Source organism: Barbus barbus (assembly GCF_936440315.1).
Source record: "Barbus barbus genome assembly, chromosome: 26".
Classification (NCBI taxonomy): Eukaryota; Metazoa; Chordata; class Actinopteri; order Cypriniformes; family Cyprinidae; genus Barbus; species Barbus barbus.
The window spans coordinates 9,180,051-9,203,869 of record NC_136754.1 but is presented as its reverse complement, the minus strand read 5'-3'; the positions used below and the strand labels follow the sequence as shown (position 1 = coordinate 9,203,869).

Genomic DNA, 23,819 nt, shown 5'->3' with positions numbered 1-23,819 from the left:
CTCCAGGCAAGCAGAGTTGAGTTTCCTCAGTTTCTGCTAAGTGACTCACTTTTTTTTCTTAAACAAGGCTTAACTGAAAACATTAGCAGCACCACAAACATTTCAAGTTTCTCTCTTAAAACACATTCTATGTTTTGTTTTTTTTAAGGTCTCTAGGCAAAGAAGAGACTTGCCTGCTCTTTGTGATCCATTTATGTCTTCATGCTGCTCTGCTTGTTCAAGTGAAGTCAGACACATGCTATTTAACACCTCTACTTGACAGGCTCTATCCACATCTTTCAATATGGAGAGAATTCCTGGTTTTTCAAGCCTAATGGGAAAAAGAACAGACTTTGAAGTGTCAAGTAAAACAGATTCAAAGAATATGCTGGAAAAAGCCATTTTCTTTCAAATATGTTTATTTGCTAACCACCAAGCTTATAGTTTTTATACAATATCAAAAGAGATGAGATTTCTTTCATTAGAGGTTAAACAGACAAAATGCACAAAATCTAACTTGGACCATCACTTTAGCGATTAGCCCAACTTATTTTTAGCCATTTTGCTAACCATTTTGGGGAGTTAGCTAGTGAACACTACCATAAATTTATTAGGTAAATAGGTTCTTGTGAATGTTTTCAAACTTAAAAGGGTCTGTTAATGGGTAAAAAAAAGATTCCTATGTAAAGAAAAAGAAACAATTATATATGGAATAAACATATGGGCATGTGAGCGTGATGCTCCTAAATGCAAACACGTTTTCCACAGCCTGTATGGAATGTAAATTAATATAAATAATGCAAAGTCAAAAAAATAAAATAATAATAATAATAATACAAGTCTTAATGTAGGACACATATGGTTTTTGTTTCATCAAGCCATAAAACAGCGAACCAGAAATCGTATTGAGTTTCAATGGGCTTTGTAACACCTACATACAATAGTAACAATGAAATGTGGCAATCTCTCTAAATACATTTCCATATGTACAGCACCATTTTTTTAAAGAAATTAATACTTTTATTCAGCAAGGACAAATTGAATTGATCAAAAGTGACAATAAAATATACTGTATTTCTGAACTATCTGTAGAGAGTCCTGAACAAAAGAATATCTCAATTATATTAAAAAAATAATATGCAGCACATCTGCTTGTGTGTATAATACGCAGCGCATCTGCTACTGATTATACGTTATTTTTCTTGAGCACCAATTTAGCATATTAGAATGATTTCTGAATAATCATGTGACACTGAAGACTGCAGAAAATTCAGCTTTGCCATCACAGGAAAATTCCAGTTTAAATAACATTTTAAAATATCATTGTAAAACATTAAAAAATTTTCTAAACATATTGCATTCATATGTTGTATGTACAATACACAGTGTATTTACAGTTTGTGCACCGTTTTGTACATGAGTTCTTTTTAGGGATCCATGAAGAACGTGTTTTGTATGAATATCCTCATTGGGGACTGCTGTTGGGGACCTGTTTTTATTAATACAATGCCTCGTTTTTACTAGAACATAATATTCCAGCCTCAACTGTGACGATGCAAACACTTTATATATGTTCTGGTACTCAAAACATATTATAGATGTCGTGAAGTCGTGGCCTAATGGTTAGAGAGTCGGACTTGTAATCCAAAGGTTGCGGGTTCGAGTCTCGGGCCGGCAGGGATGGGGGGAGTGAATGTACAGCGCTCTCTCCACCCTCAATACCACGACTGAGGTGCCCTTGAGCAAGGCACCGAACCCCCAACTGCTCCCCGGGCCGCAGCATAAATGGCTGCCCACTGCTCCGCGTGTGTGTTCACGGTGTGTGTGTGCATGTTGGATGGGTTAAATGCAGAGCAAGAATTCCAAGTATGGGTCACCATACTTGGCTGTATGTCACTTCACATAGATCTTGGCGTGAGAGTTTGAATTTTGTTACATGCCTGTACAGAATAAATCTAGTTAGGTAATGCTGAGTTTGCTAGAAGTGCACATAAAAGAAAAGAGGCACCTGCATTAACGTGTTGAGCTATGGGAAACATACCATCTACACTTAGACAGGGTGTGGTGTGAGCGGAGCAGGTTTTTTCCACAGTTCCAGACAAGAGATTGTGGGGGGAAAAAACAGGTTATAGGAAGTAAAACAATCAGCATCTCTAAACTCACAGTGTTGGTTCTTTCCCTCCTTGTTTAAAAGGTAAACACTTCCAAAGTGGGCAGGAAAAGACTCCCCACCAGGAGCTGCTGAATCAGTCTTTTTACCCTCCCCCTGCCTAGTGCACCAAACCCAGCTACCCTCACTCTGACCCAGTCACATCCTCCAGGAAACCCCCCTGCTTCAGCTCAGGCCTGCAACAGTTAACTAGACTCTTTCTTCACCTTATGACTTTAATGACTGGACTGCCACATCAGAAGCATGAGGTATATGTTCCCCTCCTTGTCTGTCTCTAATATGTGCCTTTTTTCCCTCAGTACTCCCTCGGTTCTCATCAAGTTGAGTTGCATTAGATCCTTCGCCCCTCCTCCAACACTAAACCACATATGGTTCTCATATATAAATCCATGTCAACAAAGTCTAACTCGAAGCCAAGGAAACGGATGAGAAACATGATGCACAAATGCACTAAAATTTACATCCTTTTGAATGTGTTCGTAAAATGTCTGAAAAGCAGCGGTTTCTAGCTTTTGTGCTGTAAGCAGAACTTTTGCATGAGGAATTCAGGTTTTTACAGCTTGAACCAAGTGGCTTTGGGGGTAGCGAGAGAAAGAAAGGGGGTTAGAAAGAGTTCTGAGATGCCACATCAGAGGGGGGCTTTGAAAAAGGAGAATTGTGGTTAGTTTCTCCAACTACTGGACACAAAAGGCAGTGCGGTGGGTAGGGGCCGTCTGCTGAAGATTGCTTAAAATCTGTTTACACTGCTCATTCATCAGCAGTTATCACAGGAATGACAGGATGTGGTAGTATAGCATGATCCGAGGGCCGGGGCAATGAGGGAGTAGGTTATCCTTACATTACCCAACCTGGACAAGATTTAAGACAAAAGCACAGTTGTTGTTCTCCCTGTATAAAATCTTTTTTTTTTCAGGTTCATACAAATATAAAGGGAAAGTTCACCCACAAAAATGACAATTCTGCCATTATTTGTTCATGTTATTCCAAACTTGTATGCTTTTATTTTTATCTCCTTTTGTCCATACAGTGACAGTTCAAAGTAGGGGGTATTAAAAATACCCCTGAATATTTAAATGTGCTACGTTCAGTGACAACAAACACAAGAACCAAAGCAGAACAAACCTGGTGTGAGGTCAATGGAAAGGACTAGTGAATATAATCTATGGAACTTGATAGATAAGGTCTGAAATGTTATATAGGGCTCTATGTATATTTTGTATTTTGTTTCCGTTTGTCGGGAAAAGAAAGAGAACTCCTCAGCTTGTAAAAAAAAAAAAAAAAAAAAGGCATGCTTTGACAGTAATACGCTTTCAATGGAAGTCAAGGGGGAAATGGGTATTTTTTTTAGTTAAAAAGCTTCTATTTATCTCTCCTGTACAAAGCGTGTTATTGCAGCTGCTAAGTTGTATAAATCATCCTTTTAGCACTGGCAATAATAGAGGTGGACAAAACATCTCGATATACATCATGGACTCACTTCTACATGTGGATTTTGTACATATTATGTAAAAGTTATAGGATTTATTAAAGTTATTGCTTGTTTTTATAAAGTGAGAGACAAACCAAAGCAATTCTGTGGTAATCGACGGTATGCCACGGATGCTGTCAGCAGCTTGTGAACCTGAAATATTCCTTTTAGATCCGTTCCCATGTGCCCTTTATATGCGGTTTGTGAATTACTGTACATCAGCTGCAATGATAAACAAACCATCTTCTGAAGAACTTTTAAGTTGGCCAAAAAAGTGACTCAGATTCTCTTCTGAAAAGAATGATGCAACAAGTGCTGCCTAATCCCCGAGTCTCTGATCTGCAAAAATGAACTCTGGGCAATGGATTTTGAGAAGCATCCTTATAAAAGTTTAAAGTACCAAAAGTGCCTTTTCATCAAGAGCTGCAACATACTCAAGTACTTCCTCTGACAGCATCGAGTGTCCGAGCTTCTGGGAAGAAACTGTCGGTCAAAGAAGTGATGTTGGGTTGGGCTGTGTATGGCCACGGGAGGGTCGACCCAGTTTAGCTGCCCTATGCAGAGCGTAAAAAGGGGGTGTCTGCTAAAACTGCTTAAAATCTGCTTACGCTTGATCATTCATCAGCAGTTATTACAGTAATGACAAGATGTGGTATTTTAGCATGATCCGAGGGCCGGGGCAATGGGGGAGTAGGTTATCCTTACATTAGCTGACCTGGACAAAATTTAAGACAAAAGGCACAGTTGTTTTTCTCCCTGTATCCCTTAAAATATTTTTTTCAGGTGCATACGAAGTTAAAAGTATAGTTCACCCGAAATGACAACTGTCATTATTCATTCACCCTCATATCATTCCAAACATATATGCTTGTATTTTGAAAATAAAAAAGGCACATTTTGAAGAACGTACATGCTCCTTTTGTCCATACAGAGACCATTTATACTGGGGAGTATAAAAATACTCCATTCTAAATATTTAAATGTGCTACATTCAGCAGAACAAACCTGGTGTGAAAATGAATCTGAATCTTGGGAGATTTGTTGATGTCAGTGGAAAGGAGGACCATTAGTGAATATAATCCATGGAGCTTGACAGATGGGGTTTGAAATATTGTCTTGGGGTTCTATATAGATTTTGTATTTGGTTTCATTTTGTAGAAAAAAGGGAAACTTTCCTCAGCTTGTTAAAAGAAATGCATGATTTGATAGTAACTTTCAATGGAAGTCAAGAGGCAATGGGTATTTATTTTTTAGTTAATGAGCTTATATTTATCTCTTCTGTACAAAGTGTTATTGCAGCTCTTAAGTTTTATAAATCATATTTTAGCACTGGTAGAAATGTTAAATCCATGTTTAAGTATTGTGGATATGCTATGAAAAGTATTGTAGCATTTATCCCAGTTTCACAGACCTCCATTGTCAATGCATTACTGTGAACACAATTTTTGCTTGTTTTTATAAAGTAAGAGACAAGCCAAAGTAATTCTGTGGTAATTGACCCTATGCCATGGATGCTGTCGACAGCTTGTGAACCTGAAATATTCCTTTAAGATACACTCCCATGTGCCCTTTATGTGGTTTGTGAATTACTGTACATTGGCTGCAATGATTAAAAAAACTAAACAAAAAAACAACCTCTGAAGAACTTTTAATTTGGCCAAAAAAGTAACTCGGGTCCAGTTCTGAAAAGAATGATGCAACAAGTGCTGCCTAATCCCAGAGTCTCCGATCTGTCTGACACACACAGGCACATCGACTTGAGTACTTCCTCTGACAGCATCTAGTGTCCGATCTTCTGAGAAGAAACTATCGGTCACAGAAGCGGTGCAGGGTTGGGCTGTGTGTGGGCACGAGAGGGTCGACCCAGTTCAGCTGCCCTATGCAGAGCGTGTTGCATCAGGCCAGAAAAATGCTTCACTCAGCCACCAGGGCACTAATTACAGAGGACCTATGCTGAGCTCGACAGGAAGGACGTCAAAGACCAAGCATGGAGATGGAGGGAATGAGGCAAGAGAGAGAGAGAGAGAAGGTAGACAAAGCAGTAAAGAGAGGAAGAGGGCCCTTAACGGCTAACAAAGCTGTAAAAATAGAAGGGTGGGAGTTGAGACGCAGACAGGGTGTGAACATTTTCTGAGGCATTATATTTACCTGCTTGTATGCCATACGTAACCAGCCAACAATAGGTTTTAGACATAATGAGTCTGGAACTGTAACAAATGACCTTCCTCTTCACACAACCAATCATGAGCTGCACATGGAACATAATCTGCCTATACAGATATGCAAAAAAGACATTAGTAAGGTTTTGTTGCTTAAAATTGGATAAGATAAAGGAGCTGCTTTTTTTTAACCTTCATCTTGACTAAAAGGGCAGACAGAAGCATGTGACTTGTAAATTTAGATTTGTGCAAAGTCTGCCTCCTTGTGGTATGTGAACGATTCTGCTTTAGACTCCTGCCAGGGAGTAAAAATATTCAATAGCATATCACAATTTCTATAAAAATATTAAGCAGCACAACTGTTTTCATCCAGAAAATCTGCATATAAGAGTGGTTTCTGAAGGATGATGTGGTTGAAAATTTAGTTGTCATTGTAGGAATAAATTATATTTTAAAATATCAGTTATCATTGTAATACTTCACAATATTACAGTTTTATTTTTGATCAAATAAATGCAGCCTTGATGAATATAAGAAAATATTAGCTGCAAATTTGAGTACAAAGAGTAAAAATAAATCTAGGTAGTACAAATCTAGGTTAAAGGCTTACTCCACCCCAAAATGAAGATTTTGACATTAATCACTTACCCCCATATCGTTCCAAACCCGTAAAAGCTTTGTTCGTCTTCAGAACACAATTTAAGATATTTTGGATGAAACCGGGAGGTTTGTGACTGTCCTATTGACTGCCAAGTAATTACCACTGTCAAGCCCCAGAAAAGTATGAATAGCATCGTCAGGATAGTCCATCTGTCATCAGTGGTTCAATATGATGCGACGGGAATACTTTTTGTATGCAAAGAAAAATATTTTTTTCAGCAATTACAGAAGAGCGTACGCAGTTTGCGCTAGGGGATACTCTCTAAAATGGCGCTACGGTGACACGAATTGTTGAAAAAAAAAAAGTCATTATTTTTATTTTCTTTGCTTACAAAAAGTATTCTTGTCTCATCATAAAATTCAGATGGAACCACTGATGGCAGATGGACTATTTCAATTATGTTTTCCATACTTTTCGGGGGCTTGACAGTGGTAATTACTTGGCAGTCAATGGGACAGTCACAAACCTCCTGGTTTTCATCCAAAATATCTTAAATCACGATGAATGTGGCTAAAGTTTACAGTCTCTCAGAGAACTGCACAGCACTCCATGGAAGAGAGGGATGGGGTGAGCAGAGCTCATTAGCATTAAAAGGGCCATGCACCAAAACGGGTAGCTGTGAAGAGCTGTTTTTGACAGGGTAAAAAGGGTTTTACACACTACCATTGAGAAATTTTAACAAAAGTATGTTAGGCATCCGATGACCCCTTTAAGACTGCATAATGATATGGTTGAAAATAAAATTATTCTAAATAGGAGGCCAAAACTAAAAGCATCACCTACTTGCTTTGATGCAAGAAATAAAACTCACAGAACCATTTATGAACCAAGATTATAAAGTGGATGAATACGTTTGAAAATAAAAGTAGGACAACTGTCAACGGAATCTGTGCATTAGGTGCCAAGTGCACAGCTCAGCTGATTATAAACAGAGCAATACAGACGCAATGCAAACCTGTGACTCCAGCTGATCCCCTACAAGAACCAAGAACAAACTTTTTGTTTTCAGTTCTTAGATGTAACCTTTTTATTATTTGTACATTCAGCACTTACAAGAGTAAACAAAAAAATTGAAAGAAAACAAAGTCAGCTTTTATGCTAAAACAATAAAAAAATTAAAAACCAAATGTGAAAAGGTTAAATATGCAACCCATTCTCCATGGCAACCTGCTAACAGCAAAGGGGTGGTAAAAGGCAGATGATACTGGACAAAAAAAAGGTACAAGGAACGTGAGGAAAACAAGAGGAGAACGTAAAGTAGTGATCAGGACTTAAATCACGCCAACGCTTTCAGAGCATCTCTTTCTAATCCCAGCTTCACTCTTTCAGAAATGTGTCGACACTACACTGAAGGAGAAAGAGAATGTCACCAAACCAGGAGGATGTCTTGCAGTCCGGCCCATTTATACCAGAAGTCCATTAACACTGTGGTGGGAAATGAACACCAGGAGTCTTAAAGCCCAGTCAAGAGACAACGAGAAGAGTCTACATGGAGACACAGCACCACCGTGGTCCCAATGTGTGTGTGTGCACCCGTGTGTCTTTATGCAGAGTGTGAGTGTGCATGTGTGTGTTTTTATAAAGTCTGAGTTGGTCCTCAGGAAGGTAGGCATAGAGCTGTTACAGCACATACAGGAACAGGGGTCACAAACTGGACAGTTCCAGACTTCCCTTAGTGTCGTCGATCTCTGGGGGGAGGGTCGCTGCGGCTTCGTGACCTCCTGCTCCCGCTTGCACTGTTTCCGCCAGGCCTGCGGTATCCCTCCTTCCGTTTATCCCCCTCTCGCTCCCTTTCCCGACCTCTGTCTCGGTCTCGTTCTCTGTCACGGTCTCTCTCACCTTCCCCTGAGGTGGCCCCGCCAGTCTTCATCCTGTCTCGCCGCTCCTCCTCACGTTTCTTATCCTCCTCTTCCATCTCCTTCCTCCTTTTCTCCCTTTCCCTCATGCGCTCGGCACGAGCCGCTGCCCTCTGTGCTGCCTGCAATGCAAAGTGCGATGGGTAATGAGCACTGGCATAACATCATAAAAACAGAAAATGTTTTTCTTAGCAATCATTTCTAATAAGTAACTAAAACGTGCAAAGAAATATACCTGCTCCTCAGTCAGGGGGAGCCAGTATATGCACGGAGCCGCTTTGGTTTTGCGGAAGAGGTCATCCAGTAGTTTAGCAGGTGGATCCTCTGGTCCTTTATCTTAAAAGACACAAAATGACACACAAAAAAAGGCAATAAATAATATTTTTTATAATATATTTATAGTAATAGTCACAAGGGTCAATTTTTTGGAAATTGAGATATATCATCCGAGATACATCATCTGAAAGCTGAATAATAAGCTTTCCATTGATGTATGGTTTGTTAGGATAGTACATTACTTAGCCGATACACAACTATTTGAAGAAAAAAATTAAATAAAAATCAAAATATTGAGAAAATCACCTTTAAAATTGTCCAAATTAACTCCTTAGCAAAACATTTTAATAATCAAAAATAAAGTTGATACATTTACGGTAGGAAATTTACTAAATATCTTCATGGAACAAGATCTTTACTTAATATCTTAATTTTTTTTTTTTGGCAAAAAAGAAAAATCAATCATTTTGACCCATACAATGTATTGTTGGCTATTGCTACAAATATACCCGTGCTACTTTTTATGACTGGTTTTCTGGCCCAGGATCACATTTATATTTAACATATAATTAATTATAATAAAATATACTGAAATTATTTAACAAAAACTAAATATTTAAATATTTTGACAAGTTAAATTTTAAATTAAATATTTATTCAATAAATATTCATATGCAATATTTAAATATGAAAACAAAATATACAATTTAAACATTAAAAGTTAAAAAAACTAATAAATTATTTATAACAAATGTACATACGAATAGACATAAAATTACAATTTAAACATCAATAAAAGTGAACAAATAATAGTAGTAGTAATAAAAATAACAATATATTAAACTCCCCTGCACAAAAAGTAACTGAGGACTTTCACATTTCTCACCCTTTTTATCGGTTTTCCTCTCTTTGCTCTTTCCTCTTTCCTTGCGCCGCCTTTCGCGATCTCGTGAACGCGATCTTCTGGCACCAGCTTCCCGCTCCTCTCCAGGTTTGCTGAAGTCCCTCACCTTATCTCTGTCCCATTCCCTCTCTGCACGCGTTCTCTCCCTCCTTTCCATTTCCCTTTCTCGTTCTGCCCATTGATCGCGCTCTGGGAGGAGAGGCGGTGGTACTGGACGGCCAGGCCCAGCGGCTGGCGGCCCACGAGGCTCCTCTGTTGGCTTTTCTCCTGCTGGACCCAAACCCCTGTGGAAGTCCAACTGATGGGGATGCACCAGGATTGAGAGACAATTAGTTTCCATAGAAAAGAGAGAGAAAAAAAAAAAAAGAGAAAACAATAGATCTCAACAATCTCCTCGAATTAAATAAATTCCTTACCTCCTCTTGCATGCAGAAATCAACACTGAGGAATTTAGGGTTACTCTGGGGCCACTTAACCCCATGTAGGGCTGTGCGAGTGGCCATCGCCTCTTCCGCACTAGAGTACTGAGGGAAAGTATAGATAGTCAGAGGGTAAGAAACAAAGAATTTCGCAAAAAAGAGATACAGAGGGATGAAGGGAAGATACTTACTGTGACGTAACAGTGAGATTTAATCTTGTCAATCCAGAAACCTTCCTCCACTACAGTCCCTGTGCGGTTCAACAGCTCCTTCAACTGCCCCAGGGTAAACGGTCTCACCTTAGAAACATTATGAAACAAGTCTGTAGTCACTCAACTTAAATCTCTTTGCATGTAGCACTGTTATTTTATCAATGATCTATATGTATATACATACCAGGTTGCAGACATGGACAATGTTAGACAGCTTGCCACGAGGAGGTGACGGCTGTTTGGCTGTGCGGACCGGGTCATCAATGGTGATACTCACACCTGACTTCTGCTGGCTAATGGAACGGCGAATCAGTGTGTCACTGGGAGTAACTTTAGGCAGGAAACAAAGCAAGAAAGCAGTGTGTGAGATCACACTAACCTCAATGTCAGATTTTTTATTTAAAGCATAGCTACATACGTTTCACACTATTGCACAGAAAGTTTACATTTGTTCCTTTTGTAACGCTCACCTGTCTTCATATCAATGTCTCGCCCAGGGGACGACGGCTCCGTCTCCATGGAAACCTGAGTCGAGCCTTCAATTTTTTCCTCCTGGCTAAGTCTATCCTGCCCTTCACTTCTTTCTTCCTCATCCTCATGCTCACTTCTTTTAGACTCTTTCTGTCCATTCTCTTGTGTGTCAGAGGGCACAACCTGTTCAGTTGAGGGGGAGCAATTGATATTTTACCAAACACATGCAAATAATCAAACACAGATCTTTGCTTCTAGTCGAGGAATAACATGCACCTGCGTTACAGTTCGTCTAATTTTCAGGTCTTGGTCACCCCTCTCTCCCCCTTCCTCCTCCCCAGAGAGATGCATCTCCTCTGGATGCAGGTCTAACACAGCTTCCTGACCCAAGGCAGGCTTGATGTCTGGTATTAAAGACTGTAAAGAGTGAGGAATGCATTATGGTACTGTTCATCAGATGACGGAGGACAGGAATAGGGACATCTTTTTAGCTAATTTTTATTTCATATTTTATCTGACCTTCAAAGAGTCTGTGGTGATACTGATGGAGGGTTTCTTGGCAGTCACAACTGTACTGGAGCCCCATCTCCTCTTCCTGCCAGCGCCAGCACTGCTTGCGGCCTCCGCTTCCCCCTCCGAACTCACCACCCCAGGAGACTGTTTGCTGCCTGAGGACAGACAGCATATGGCAATCGCTGAAATCTTTATTTTTAAGCATCATCTTCTTTTGGATTTCCAACTTAACAACACTCTGTCTTAAGACTACAAAAATACATTACTTAACAGTTTACAGGTCAATAATATTTTAATTAAAATGGCTAGTTCACCCAAAAATGAAAATTCTGTCTTTAATTCCTAGCCCTCATGTTGTTCCAAACCTGTAACACCTTTGTTCTTCGTCGGAATACAAAATCTGAGAGCTTTCTGACCCCCTATAAACTCCAAGGATCCTACTACATTCAAGGCACAGAAAGGAACCAAGAACATCCACCAAATAGTGCATGTGACATCAGCGGTATCACGATGCATGAGCATGGTGCTGCTGACGTAGAACGTGCATGCGCTGTGCCTTGGAAAGCGTGCACGTGTTGTGATACTCTCCAAAATTATTTTAGTCTTTTTGTGCACAAAAAGTATTCTTGTAGCTTCATAAAATTACAGCTGAACCACTGATGTCACATGGACTATTTTAACGATGTCCTTCCTACATTTTTGGGCCTTGACTATGGTAGTACCCTTGCTGTCTATGGAGGATCAGAAAGCTCTCAGATTTCATCAAAAATATCTTAATTTGTGTTCTGAAGAATTTGGAACGACATGAGGGTAAGTAATTAATGACAATTTTCATTTTCATTTTTGGGTGAACTATCCATCTAATACTTTTATCCAGCATGGATGCATAAAACTGGTCAAAACTGTCATTAAAAGAAATATTACTGTCATATTAAATTATTTCTGAAGGACCATGTGACACTGAAGTCTGGAACAATGCTGCTGAAAATTCAGGACTAACTAATTATTTTAAATTTCAATATTTCACAATATTATTATTACAGTTTTTATTTTGATCAAATAAATGCAGCCTTGGTAAGCATAAGATACTTCTTTCAAAAACATAAAAAAAGTAAAAGAAGAAAAAAAAAAAAAAAAAAAAAAAAAAAAAAAAAAAAAAATCACACGACCCCAAGCGTTTTACTAGTATTGCATAGTGAATGATCTCTCCAAACTAATTACTTAAGGGGAAGTGTAGAGATACTCACTGCCGAGAGAAATCCTTCGGGCAGAGAAGGTCTTTGGCGTGGTGCTCTGAAAGAGAACAAACACACACACACACCCAAGCCATGGGAAAAGGTGAGATAGTATATATGGAAAGAAAGCACAGGGTTCATTGTGGGAAAATGTGTGTGCATGTATGAAGGAGATAAAACTGAATGACAAATAGAGAGCAAAATAGAGTGAGCCATCAATAAGGAATTGGATAAAGAGATATGAAAGGAAATCTATTAGGAAAGACCACCCCTTCAGTCAGAGCATGTACATACACACACACACACACAAGTGTGTGCATGTTCTTCATGTAGCTGGAATTTGACAATTTCAAAGATCTATTTCTGCTCTGAAGATGTGGTCTTGTCCTCTCCTACACAAAAATACTTTTTTATAGGTTTTGCTGCAGTTATCTATCACAATGAGTGGCCCCTCAGGTTGAAATATCCTTTGAGGCAGTTACTATAGTGAGGAATTAAAAGAAAAAACTGTTTTTACATTAGCTCTGCAGTGGCCATATATATATATATATATATATATATACACACACACACACATCTACTCTTTATCCTGTAGTCAACAGCTCCATTTTAGGGTTACCAGGGAGTCTCTGCAAATATTAGCATTGTCTAGGCAAAACGTTTAAAATAGAAAATGGAGAATGACTACTTATTTCCCGGTACCATTGACATGTTCTTCACTGGGTTGGGAATGGCCCAATCGCACGTCTGCATGTACTGTATCTAGGCAACAACTGTCCAATCAAAGAAGGCTGGGAAGTTTGGGCACAGATCTGAGAGCAGGCTGGCAGAAGAACTCTTATGTAGAACAATGTGGGTGGAGTTTGAGAGGCTCTAAGTGTCTTTTTTGAAGTCCATCATATTGACATGAAAATGGAACGTGGGAGGAGTCTTTCAAACAAACTGCTGAGAAACCTTTCAGAAGACAGTCACTTTACACTCACGTCAGATGTATTTGTGAAGAAGTCCATTTTACGAGGGAGACTGCGCAAGGTTTCTGTCTGTTCAGGGTGAATGAAGCAGTTTTCCTGCTTTCAAGTATCCACAAAACAACGAAACAGATAAAAGTCCATTTTCAAACTATCAGTTAGGTTTGATCATGATAGTCCAGAGAAAAATGAGAAAGCTGTAAATCCAGCAGAGCCAGTTGTTGTGTTAAAGTGCAATGAAAACAGAGTTCAAAATTTCCTTGGAAATTAAGAAAACACATCAAGGTTTTTCTGCAGGATAAAGAGAGAAACTAGTCCCATTATATAGCGAACAACTGGGACAATCACTGGAAACGTTGCCATGAAAAAAAAAAAAGTCACAATGAACAGTCCTGAAGATGTCCATTTATTTGCTTATGGTTTTTGGCAATCTCATTTCCACCCTTGCTGCCATCTTGAGCCAAACTGACACTCAGCAAAATGTCACACCCACATTACTCAGCCTTTCATTACCAGTCCAGTCAACAGGTGCTTCCAGCCAACGCCATTGAGGAAACGTGGCCATTGTTGCCTGGTGTGTTGCACTGCAGAGCAGACTCAAGGGCCTATCAGGTAAAGCCATGGCGCTTGGAGACAGTGGAACAGATGCTGCAGTAGAAGTAGTAGTAGTTGTTGTATGCAGGTACCAATAAGGGCAATGGAAGAGGCATGAGCACCTTTACAACAAAGCAATCAAGGGGGTTTTAAACATCAGCCAAAGTGAGAGAGTGCCCCCTGCTGCTTCTGTCTAGGACAGCTTCAGCAAAGGTTCACACAACATCATCTGTGACCACAAAAAGGGCAAACAATACACAGAGCTGCTAAATTAGCTTATGTACAAGTAAACATACTCAGTAATGCCTGCATGTAGCTGTAATAATAATGAATCTGTATTGAAAAATATAGGGGGAAGGATGACAACCATTTAGAAAACGTTGTTTGCCTCTACATGTGGAGGATATGTGGCGAATGGTAGAGTTGGGTCAGCCCAGCACTACTCTGTGCTCTTACCTCCTCACTGCTCTCTGGAACCTTCTCAGGCTCTGCCATGACAGCCTCCTTCACCTCACTACTGAGAAAGACAGGAGCAAAAATAATAGGGGGGAAAAAGAGGGGAGAATGTAAAAATAATTAGTCACAATTTGCTATAGCCACAGTAAAATCCTCCAGAGTAAAAGTTTTTTTGGATTTTAAAGGGATGAAAAGTCATCATATACGCACCCTCAACAGATGTTAGGCAGAATAACGGTCTCAGTCCCCATTCACTTTTATTGTATGAAAAAATTGCAATTAAATGCATGTGAATGAGGTCAATATTCTACCTAACATCGAAACAACACGAGAGTGAATAAACAATGACATGATTTAGATTTTTTTGGGTGAAATATCCATTAAATGTAGGGTGATCATACAAATTTTTCCCCCTGGATTTCTTTTCCTGGCCGTGATTTCTTAATTACCTTAAATGTCATAGGTTTTGCTTTGTTTTCCTACTGACATGATCTGTAGACTCCTCATATAATACATGTACACTTGCATTGTTTTGACTGTTCTCTGTAGCACCTACATACTCGCACATCACGATTGGTTGATAATGTACAATGCCTGCACATTATTGGCCAAACCACATTATATATATAAAAAAAGGGAAACAAAGGCAAACCCTATATATTTTTAGGAAATTTAGAGATCCCAGCCAGGGCATGTCTGGGGAGGAAAAAAGAGGACCTATTGAAATAACACTTTCAAATGAACCCACTACTAATATGGTCAGCCAGATTCATATAAAATTCCAAATGGGGGAAAAAAGGGAACAATTTATGACAACTTGCAACAAACAGCGTATTCTAAAACACACACAGATCCCTACAGTATCCACTACCTCCAAAACAGAACTAACCAATCACACACAACCGCAACAATTACAGGCCTGCTTTTACAAAAAACAACAGCTCCATAAAAAAGATCAATATTTCTGTGCTGTATCTATAACCTTGCGAATGTAGTTTCACATTGACCTCCAAATTAAAGCTCCAGGCTTCATGTCGACTAAATGCAGCGCTCATCCCGCAGAGTGGAGTGACACGCGTGGCGAAGCGTCAGTTTCATTCCCTTATGAATAGATCGTTCACACGGCCGACAAAACTAACGTTAGCGGAATACGAGTCGTTTCAAATAAAATGCGCCCTGATACTAACATATCTCTAGTACATAAAAAGACATATGACAAAAAAACCCCCCGCTCCGCCGCATTGTGGGATGCGAGTACATGAGTGCAGCGCTGAGCATCATGTCTTTCTTTCCTCCCCGTCGAGCAGCATAACGCAGTGAGATCACGCACCTATCAGCGCCTCTCTAGTGACTACAAACGGACGGGACCTCGCGAATTCACTGCGCACCGCTCGCCCAAAGCTAACGGGCCACCTTGAGCCCCGTGTTATTGGTCAAACACGCAGTACAGCCATGTTTAGATGAGAGAAAGGGAGGTGCGCGATACTCACTGCAGCAGGACCCCATTATCACCGGCTGAGAGGCAGCCACACTGATTGCCTGTTCGTAATCCAGTCCACACGAATTCAATAACGCGCTCTTAAAACGAGCTACATGCCGTTTTGGGGGAAGAACTAAACGCTAGCGATGCTACTAACTTCTATTTTAGTAGCGTGATAGTAACTGTTTAAAACGATGTATGTTCAAGCCGTGCTGTTGTGTTATTTTACATTGGAAAGTCCGATTAGTTTTAAGTGAATCGGTTTAATTTTAAAACAAGCGGTTCAAAAATTCGCCGATTCATTTGACTATTTTATCTTCAGTTTCGAGGCAAACTATACAAGATAAATAAATAGTGTTTGTTTGATTTCATTCGTCCATAAATGCAGGCTAAGGGCTAAAACGAAGTTTCATTCTGCAAAGGTAATACATTTAATATCTGAAGCGAGGAGAACAGTCGCAGCCATATGCAAAACAGCTTGCAACCGATAAAACATTAGTAACATCTATTTTGGCAACATACAGAACTGTGATGACAGCAATTACAATTCCCATCTCTTTTTGCATTACCTCACACAACTATTTAGATTATTTAAATATGATGCATGTAATTGTAATATTTTCTCCTAAGTAAACTATTTGTAGCACGTACAGCATTAACACTGACTCTCTGATGCTTCAATGTTGTTAGTTGTAGTATTCAGAAATCAGAAAGAGCTTTATTAAAAAAAACTGATATTGTTATGGCATATTGCTGCTACACTTGATCAAACTGGTCTCCTTGAAAGTATATTACAATTAATTCCAAATGACAGGATAAAACTTGTTTGGGTTTCCTGGGTCCAATAAATAGACTATAAAAAGGACAAGCCAAAGCCAGGCAGCAAAAACGTTTCAATAATTTCACATTTTACACAAAAACCTTAAAACTGTTGATCAAATGCTTCCATCTAAACCCACATCATAATCACCATATTTTATCCCTGCTTGGAATTCCATACCTTTTTAACTTCATTAGTAATGTTTTCATTCAATCCCTGATTTCTGGAGTACAAAAATAATAAAGTAGAATATAGACTGACCTGGTAGTGTCTTTGTTAGTGTCATCTTCAACATTGTCCTTTCTTCCCCTTGTTACCTTCTCATCTTGTAGTTTAAGGCAGGGTTTCTAAAATGTATAGAAAAAGTAGAGCACATAAAAATGTTTGTTCAGTGTCTTGCACAGACTGAGCCTATTAAATGCCAAAGTAGCATAAGGGTAATAAATACTGTCACTAGTCAGGGTGTTAGAACCAAATTCAATTTTTTTTTTTTTTAAATTCCCGTTTTTGGCAGCTTGCTAACCTTGGTTTGGATGACATCCTCATTGCCCATGTCTTTTTCCTCCTGCTCTGTGAAGATTCGTTTTTTGCGTTTTTCTGCGGCCTGAGATGAAGACTCTTTCTGGACCTCTTTAGACTGAGGAAGATAGAAGTAAGTTATGCTTAAAAATTTGGCCATGTAAAAGAGAGATGCAGGTATAACAGTATGATAGTCATTTATACACAATTAGTGAAATTCTAATCAAAACAAAAGCCTATTTCAACTCTTTACTCAATTAGTATAAAATAGTCTATGGGGCAACATGCCCCAAATTGGCCCCATAGACTGCCATTGTAAGTGGATATTTTTTTGTATGCTTTGTGATAACAGAACCTGGAACACTCCTTTTAATGGTTCACCCACCATTGTAGTGGTTTAGTTTAGAATTCACGCAGTTGTTGAAGTTTATCGTCTTGCAAAATGACCAAAGTGATGAATGTTTGATGTAATGGGACGGAAAACTAAAACTTAATAGCTCAGGCAATCTATATTCCTTAGTTTGTGCCCCTGTATGCCAGCTCTCTAATGCTCTTATGTTCTTCTACCACCTATTTTACTACTGAAGCTATTTTGTAGGAGCATGTAATTATAGATGAATTATGACACTTGATTACAATGATCATGAGCAATGTCTCTATAGTGTTCAAAAAGAGACCAAGAGTGAGTTAGCCTGACGAAAAGATAAGAAACTTTTGAACTACTCACGCTCCTACCACCTGAAGTGGAATGACTTTTCTCCTCCTCCTCCGATGATGAACTGGAGGAGCGTGAGGAGGATGAAGACCCAGAGTCCGAGTCGGATGAAGAGGAGTCACTGGAGGATGATGATTTTCTTTCTTTATCCTCCACCTCTTTCTTTTCCCTTTCTCTTCCTCTTTTCTTCTCCTCTGAAGGAGGTTTCTCCTCATCCTCCACTCTTCTGAGTGTCTTATGTTTAGTGTCTTTGCTTGCCTCACTATACTCTGATGTTTCCATCTTCTCTTCCTTTTGTGGTGCATGTTGTTTGGCAGGCTTGCTCTCAAGCTTACTGGGGGCTGAAGCAAGGACTGATGTATGAGGAGCCTGAGAGGCATCTTTTTCCTCAGGCTTAGATGCTAATGGAATTGAGGGGGCTTGTGGCATGGGGCTGTCTGAGAAAGTACGAGGTCTCTTCAGCACAGATGCCGGAGAGGAAGGGAGAGGAGTTGTCACAGGAGCATCTCTGAGGAAGCGGGACTTCTTTGAAGAAGATTGAGGGGATAGTGGTGTTGCAAGCGTAGGTGACTGTTGTGGGACAGGCTCTGTAGACCGAGCATCTTTGCCAGCGCTCTGAGGTTCCCCGGTCTCACTCTCGTCGGGCTTCTCCGCTGGACTCTCCAGAGAAGCAGGATGGGCCGCTGGATAGGAGAGACCACTGATATCACGACCACGCTTCCACGGAGGAAGACGGCTTTCTCTTTCTTTCTCATGTTTCTCCTCTTTTTCAAGTTTCAAAGCCTTTTCTTTTTCCTCCTGCACTCTTTCCCTTTCCTCCAAGGCTCTCTGCTGCTCTTCTTTTAAAGCCCTCTCCTGCTCCTCTTTCTCTTTTTCCAAAGCTTGCTCTCGTTCCTCCTCTGCTTTCCTCTGAGCTTCTCTCTCACGCTCAAAAGCTTGTTCTTTCTGCAACCGTTCCTCTTCCAAAGCTTTCTCTTTCTCAAGCCTTTCTCGCTCTTGCCTCTTGCATTCCAGAGCGGCTTCTCTTTCATGTCTTTCTTTTTCAGCCCTCTCTTTCTCCAGCCTTTGCTGTTCTTTGGCCCTTTCCTTTTCTTCTCTCTCTTTCTCCAATGCAGCTTTTCGTTCCAGTCTCTCTCTCTCCAAAGCTTGCTCTCTTTCTAGCCTTTCTTTCTCCTGCCTCTCCCTCTCTAGAGCTTGTTCTTTTTCTTGCCTCTCTCGTTCCTGCCTTTCCTTTTCAAGCCGCTCTTTTTCCAATCGCTCCCTCTCTAAAGCTTGTTCTCGTTCTTGTCTTTCCTTCTCAAGCCGCTCTCTTTCCAATCTCTCCCTTTTTAGAGCTTGTTCTCGTTCTAGTCTTTCTTTCTCAAGCCGCTCTCTCTCCAATCTTTCCCTCTCAAGAGCTTGTTCTCGTTCTTGTCTTTCCTTCTCAAGCCGCTCTCGCTCCAATCTCTCCCTCTCTAGAGCTTGTTCTCTTTCTATTCTTTCCTTCTCAAGCCTCTCTCGCTCTAATCTCTCCCTTTCTAGAGCTTGTTCTCGTTCTTGTCTTTCTTTCTCGAGTCTTTCCCTCTCTAAGGCTTTTTCTCGTTCTTGTCTTTCTTTTTCCAGCCTCTCGCTCTCCAATCTCTCCCGCTCTAAAGCTTCCTGCCTCTCTCTTTCCAGTCTCTCTTGTTTCAGAGCTTGTTCTCTCTCGAGTCGTTCTCTTTCCAATGCTTGTTCTCTTTCAAGCTTCTCCCTCTCTTCCCTCTCCCGCTGCAAGGCCTTTTCTTTCTCTTCCCTTTCTCGCTGTAAAGCCCTCTCCCTCTCCCGTTTCAGAGCTTCTTCTCGTTCCTGTCTTTCCCGTTCCAAAACTCGTGCTCGCTCTTCTTCCAATGCCTTCTCCTTTTCCTCTCTCTCCTTTTCTAGGGCTTTCAGCCTCTCTTGTTCTCGTTGCCTTTCCCTCTTTTCGTTTTCTTGCTCCCATAAAAGATGACTACCCTCATCCTGCTTCATGCCATCACTCTCTTCCACCACCACTGTTCTAACGACTCTAACACCTTGGTTGGAGATCACTGAACTAGGGTATGACAAAACTGATGCTGCATTAGCTGCGTGGGTAATTGCAGACACAACTCCATCATGGTGGCTTCTCTGTCCATCCATTCCCTCCCTATCACGCTTTCCTGCACCAGAGAAAGCTCCCTCAGACGCCATTTTGCGTGCCAGTAAGGTCAGTGGGCCTGGTCTGCGTTCTGTGGAGTCACCTGCTGGTTCAGGGCTACTGCTACGACTGTCACTACTGGAACTACCAGAGCTCGAAGAGCTAGATATACGCTGCCTAGATGGGGGCTCTCCAGGACTAGGGGGGCTCTGTTTAGGGGTGTCTGGGAGTGGAAAAGAGAGTTCAGGAGGAGGGGATGGGGGAGGAGTGGGCTGTCTGAGCTGCTGTGATAGTAAAGGTATGTGTTGGGGGGGCGGCTGCTGCTGTTGCTGCGAGCCACCAGATCTTTCCCTCACCGGTTGGCTTTTTGGAGGCTGTGCTCGACGACTCCGTTGAGCACTGGCGTTCCACTCCTCGTCCTCGTCATCATTGTCATCCCCGCCTTCACTGTCATCATCACTGTCAGCTGGTACATGGCTTGACGTTGGTCCTCTTTCACCAACAACCCGCACCGACAAAGAGGCTATTGCACCAGGCTGGGTAGGTACAGAGGGGGACGGCTGCCCAGGCGTTTCTTTTTCTCTGAGCTCATCACTCTCACTCGCAGTCACCCCAAATCCCCCAGCCACTGCTGTACCTCCTTTGTGTTGGTCAACTACGGAGGGAGCAACATCCTGGTGGAAATACACGTGTTAAGTTCATTCCCCAAAGGTCATTTTTTGTAAACACAAAGTAAAGTAAACAAAATCAGGAGAATGCAAATAAAAATCTAAATAAATAACATTTAGCCTTACCTTGCATTACTAAAAATAAAATACTCATTTTGTAAGAATTTGTGGTCTAGCCCAGAACAAACACTGTAGAAGCAGAGGATTGATATTATTTCTAACCTGGTTAGGGGCAGCACAAATACTGTCATTAGCCTCGGTGTGGTCTTCATGGTCTGTTCCTTAAAAATAAATAAATAGAATATATGAACCATGACAACGGACATGTTTACAGACTAATTAGCACTTTAATTTAAATGTTAAAATGATATACATATACACATGGAGAGAGAGAGAGAAAAATAAATAAAACAAACATCATACATATATACATTTTACATATATTATTGGTATATACAACTTCATAATTCCCCATTTTTCAAAAAGTGAATTGTTTAATTAATATTTCCTTTTTTTTAAATAAATGTACAAGTAAATTGAGGCAGATTTACATTTTACCACATGATGCATACATCAGGAGTTCAATGCTTTTGTTAGTACACTTATTTTAAAATTATAAAACATATCTCACAAAGTATATTATATCATCATCTAACAAAACACTCAATGCTCAAAAAACCTTTGTATAATAATTATGTACTGCAGCTGTAAGAAGAATCAATAGAGGGCAAGGTGGCTAATCAAAACAGATTTTGCATGTTTTTATAACCACCATTTTTATTTGTGAAACATTGTCATCCCTATGTAATGCCTAGAGATTGCACATTAACCAAAAAACTAGCATATGTTGAGCTAGTTAAAAACTAGCACTTGTATATTTTCAGTATATTGTCATATTTCACCTTTACTACTATTTACACAAGGACGCAGTATTTTTGCTGGTTAACTACATTACAAACATTCAGCTTCAAAAAAGAAAAGAAAAACACTATTTGCACTATCATGTGATACTCACCATCAGTTTCAGCTGCCTCTCGTGCTTCCCTCTCCAAACGCTGCCTCAGAAGCTCTTGCTGTTTGGCCAGGTACTGTTTAATGAAGCTGTTCTGACTCATTTCCTCCCCAATCTAAATAAACACACATGTAATCCAAAATGGTACAGTCGTTTTAGAGCAGTTAAGCCATCCACACAAGAACACACAGTAACATGCTTATTCCTACTGTAAAACATCGCAGCTCAGCTCACCCGGGAGTTAGGCTGCAGGCCAATGTGATGAGTGGAGGTTTTCTGAAGGTTCTCCAACATGAGAGCCTGTTGCACATGCAGAATGACAGAAACACATACTTCATTATCTACACCAAATACTTAAACATACTTTGCAGCAAAGGTAAGTGAAATACCTTGAACTGGACAGCATAGCATACAGTGTTGATTATATTTACATTTATGCATTTAGCAGACGCTTCAATCCAAAGCGACTTACATTGCATTCAAGTTACAGTTTTTACATTTTTATCAGCTCTTGCTTTCCCTGGGAATCGAACCCATGACCTTGGCCATGCTCTACTATTTGAGCTACAGGAAAGCTGTAGAAGTTGATATTACTTAACTTAATAGTTGATTATTGATTCATATTTCATGTTTGTATGGATCAGAGAGAATAGTGTAATGAATAAGCATACATATGTGACCCAGGACCACAAAACCAGTCATAAGGGTCAATTGATTGAAACTGAGATTTATACATCACCTGAAATATTTGACCTGACAATATTTGACTGAGATACAAGTACTTGAAAATCTGGAATATGATGGTGCAAAACAATCAAAACATTGAGAAAATTGCCTTTAAAGTTGTCCAAATGAAGTTCTAAGCATATTACTATTCAAAAATGAAGTTTCGATAAATTCACGGTAGAAAATATCTACATGGAACATGATCTTTAATTAATAACCTAATGACTTTTGGCATTAAAAAGATCGATCATTTTGACACATACCATGTATTGTTGGCTTTTGCTACAAATATACCTGTGATACTGACTGGTTTTGTGGTCCAGGGTCACATATAAAAAACGTGTACTTACACATTGATTATTTGATGATCATAATTGAAACATAAATATGTATTTACTGCTGATAGTTTAATTACATTCAAAACAAGCAAGTGCGCTAAAGAAACCCAATCAAGCCAGTGATAGACAGAGATTTGTTTACATCCGTTCAGTAACAGTAACTTCAGCACAAACTTCAAAGCAGCTGCGGCGCGGCACATCAATCAATCAAATCCTCCTACCGACGCCAAGCAACCGCGATGCGACTTCAGTGTTTATTTCAGCAATAGCACATTCAATGGGTAAAAGATGTTTAATCTTAGAAAAACTAATTTTTTTAGAGACTTTTAGTAAGCGTGTCCCCGTTTCATAACTCCCCACCCCCCCCTAACACCTTATGCACTAACAAAGCGTGAGCCCACCGACAAGTTAAAAAAACCTCTCAGTTCCCATCCATCCAGAGACTTGTAAACACAACCGCATCGCCCCGAACCCTCCGCGACGTCTGCGCCCTCCCAAAACTCACATGCATGGAAAATAAACGGCGCTTTTGCACGTCACACACAAACAGGCAACAGCGGGGGGACATGATGACACACTACACACTGGATGAGCACCCCAGCTAGTGCGCGCTAGCAGCTAGCGAGAGACCACCGACGCTCGGCCTCTGAATCACGGTCCTCGGACTCTGCGGAGCCGAGAAACCTCCAACGCCCACTCACCCCTTTCAGCCTCTTGATGAGAGCATTCTTCTGTCCGCTTTTCGGAAGCCCTCTCTCTTCCAATGCCGCCTTCAAATCCGCTACCCGGAGCGAATGGAGCGGCCTCCCGTCCAGCGTAACGTCTTCGAGGTCCGCCATCTTGATTCCCTTCGCTAGTTCTGTAGCTCGCGCGGACCGCAACGCCTTCCTCACTGACGTCAGCGCGCCATGAGCACTTCCGGAAGAGGCGGAGCGGAAGCACACAGAGAGGACTTCGAAGTTCTGTGATGTTTCACAAAGTAACAGGCAGTTAACATGTATGTTTTGTTTATACAGTCTATGGACAAGAAGAAGAAGAAGAATGTATTCATGGACATTTGACATGA

The 23,819-nt window shown here is 40.4% G+C and overlaps 1 protein-coding gene across 2 annotated transcripts; it reads right to left on the bottom strand.

The window, feature by feature from the left end:
- Window positions 1–7,443: 7,443 nt before the first annotated feature.
- On the bottom strand, window positions 7,444–23,630 carry LOC306846582 (uncharacterized protein). Of its 2 annotated transcripts, none has more exons than XM_079380048.1 (18): window positions 23,455–23,630; window positions 21,924–21,989; window positions 21,693–21,804; window positions 20,900–20,958; window positions 17,888–20,683; window positions 17,165–17,278; window positions 16,903–16,988; window positions 14,342–14,402; window positions 12,336–12,381; window positions 11,095–11,243; window positions 10,852–10,992; window positions 10,575–10,758; window positions 10,289–10,434; window positions 10,084–10,191; window positions 9,890–9,997; window positions 9,456–9,771; window positions 8,529–8,629; window positions 7,444–8,415 (listed from the first exon to the last, which is right to left on the bottom strand). In XM_079380048.1, the coding sequence occupies exons 1-18, from the start codon at window positions 23,590–23,592 to the stop codon at window positions 8,110–8,112; spliced, it is 5,037 nt and encodes a 1,678-aa protein (XP_079236174.1). In that variant the 5' UTR covers window positions 23,593–23,630; the 3' UTR covers window positions 7,444–8,109. The 2 variants fall into 2 exon arrangements, with proteins under 2 accessions (XP_079236174.1, XP_079236173.1); XM_079380047.1 differs by having other exon boundaries at window positions 14,342–14,399; window positions 23,455–23,629.
- Window positions 23,631–23,819: the final 189 nt, after the last annotated feature.

Coding starts and splice junctions, on each gene's coding strand:
- LOC306846582 (XM_079380048.1), bottom strand. CDS start 23,592: ATGGCGGACCTCGAAGACGTTACGCTGGACGGGAGGCCGCTCCATTCG. Junction 21,805..21,923: donor GCCTGCAGCCTAACTCCCGG/GTGAGCTGAGCT, acceptor GTGTTTATTTAG/ATTGGGGAGGAAATGAGTCA. Junction 9,998..10,083: donor AATCTCACTGTTACGTCACA/GTAAGTATCTTC, acceptor ACTTTCCCTCAG/TACTCTAGTGCGGAAGAGGC.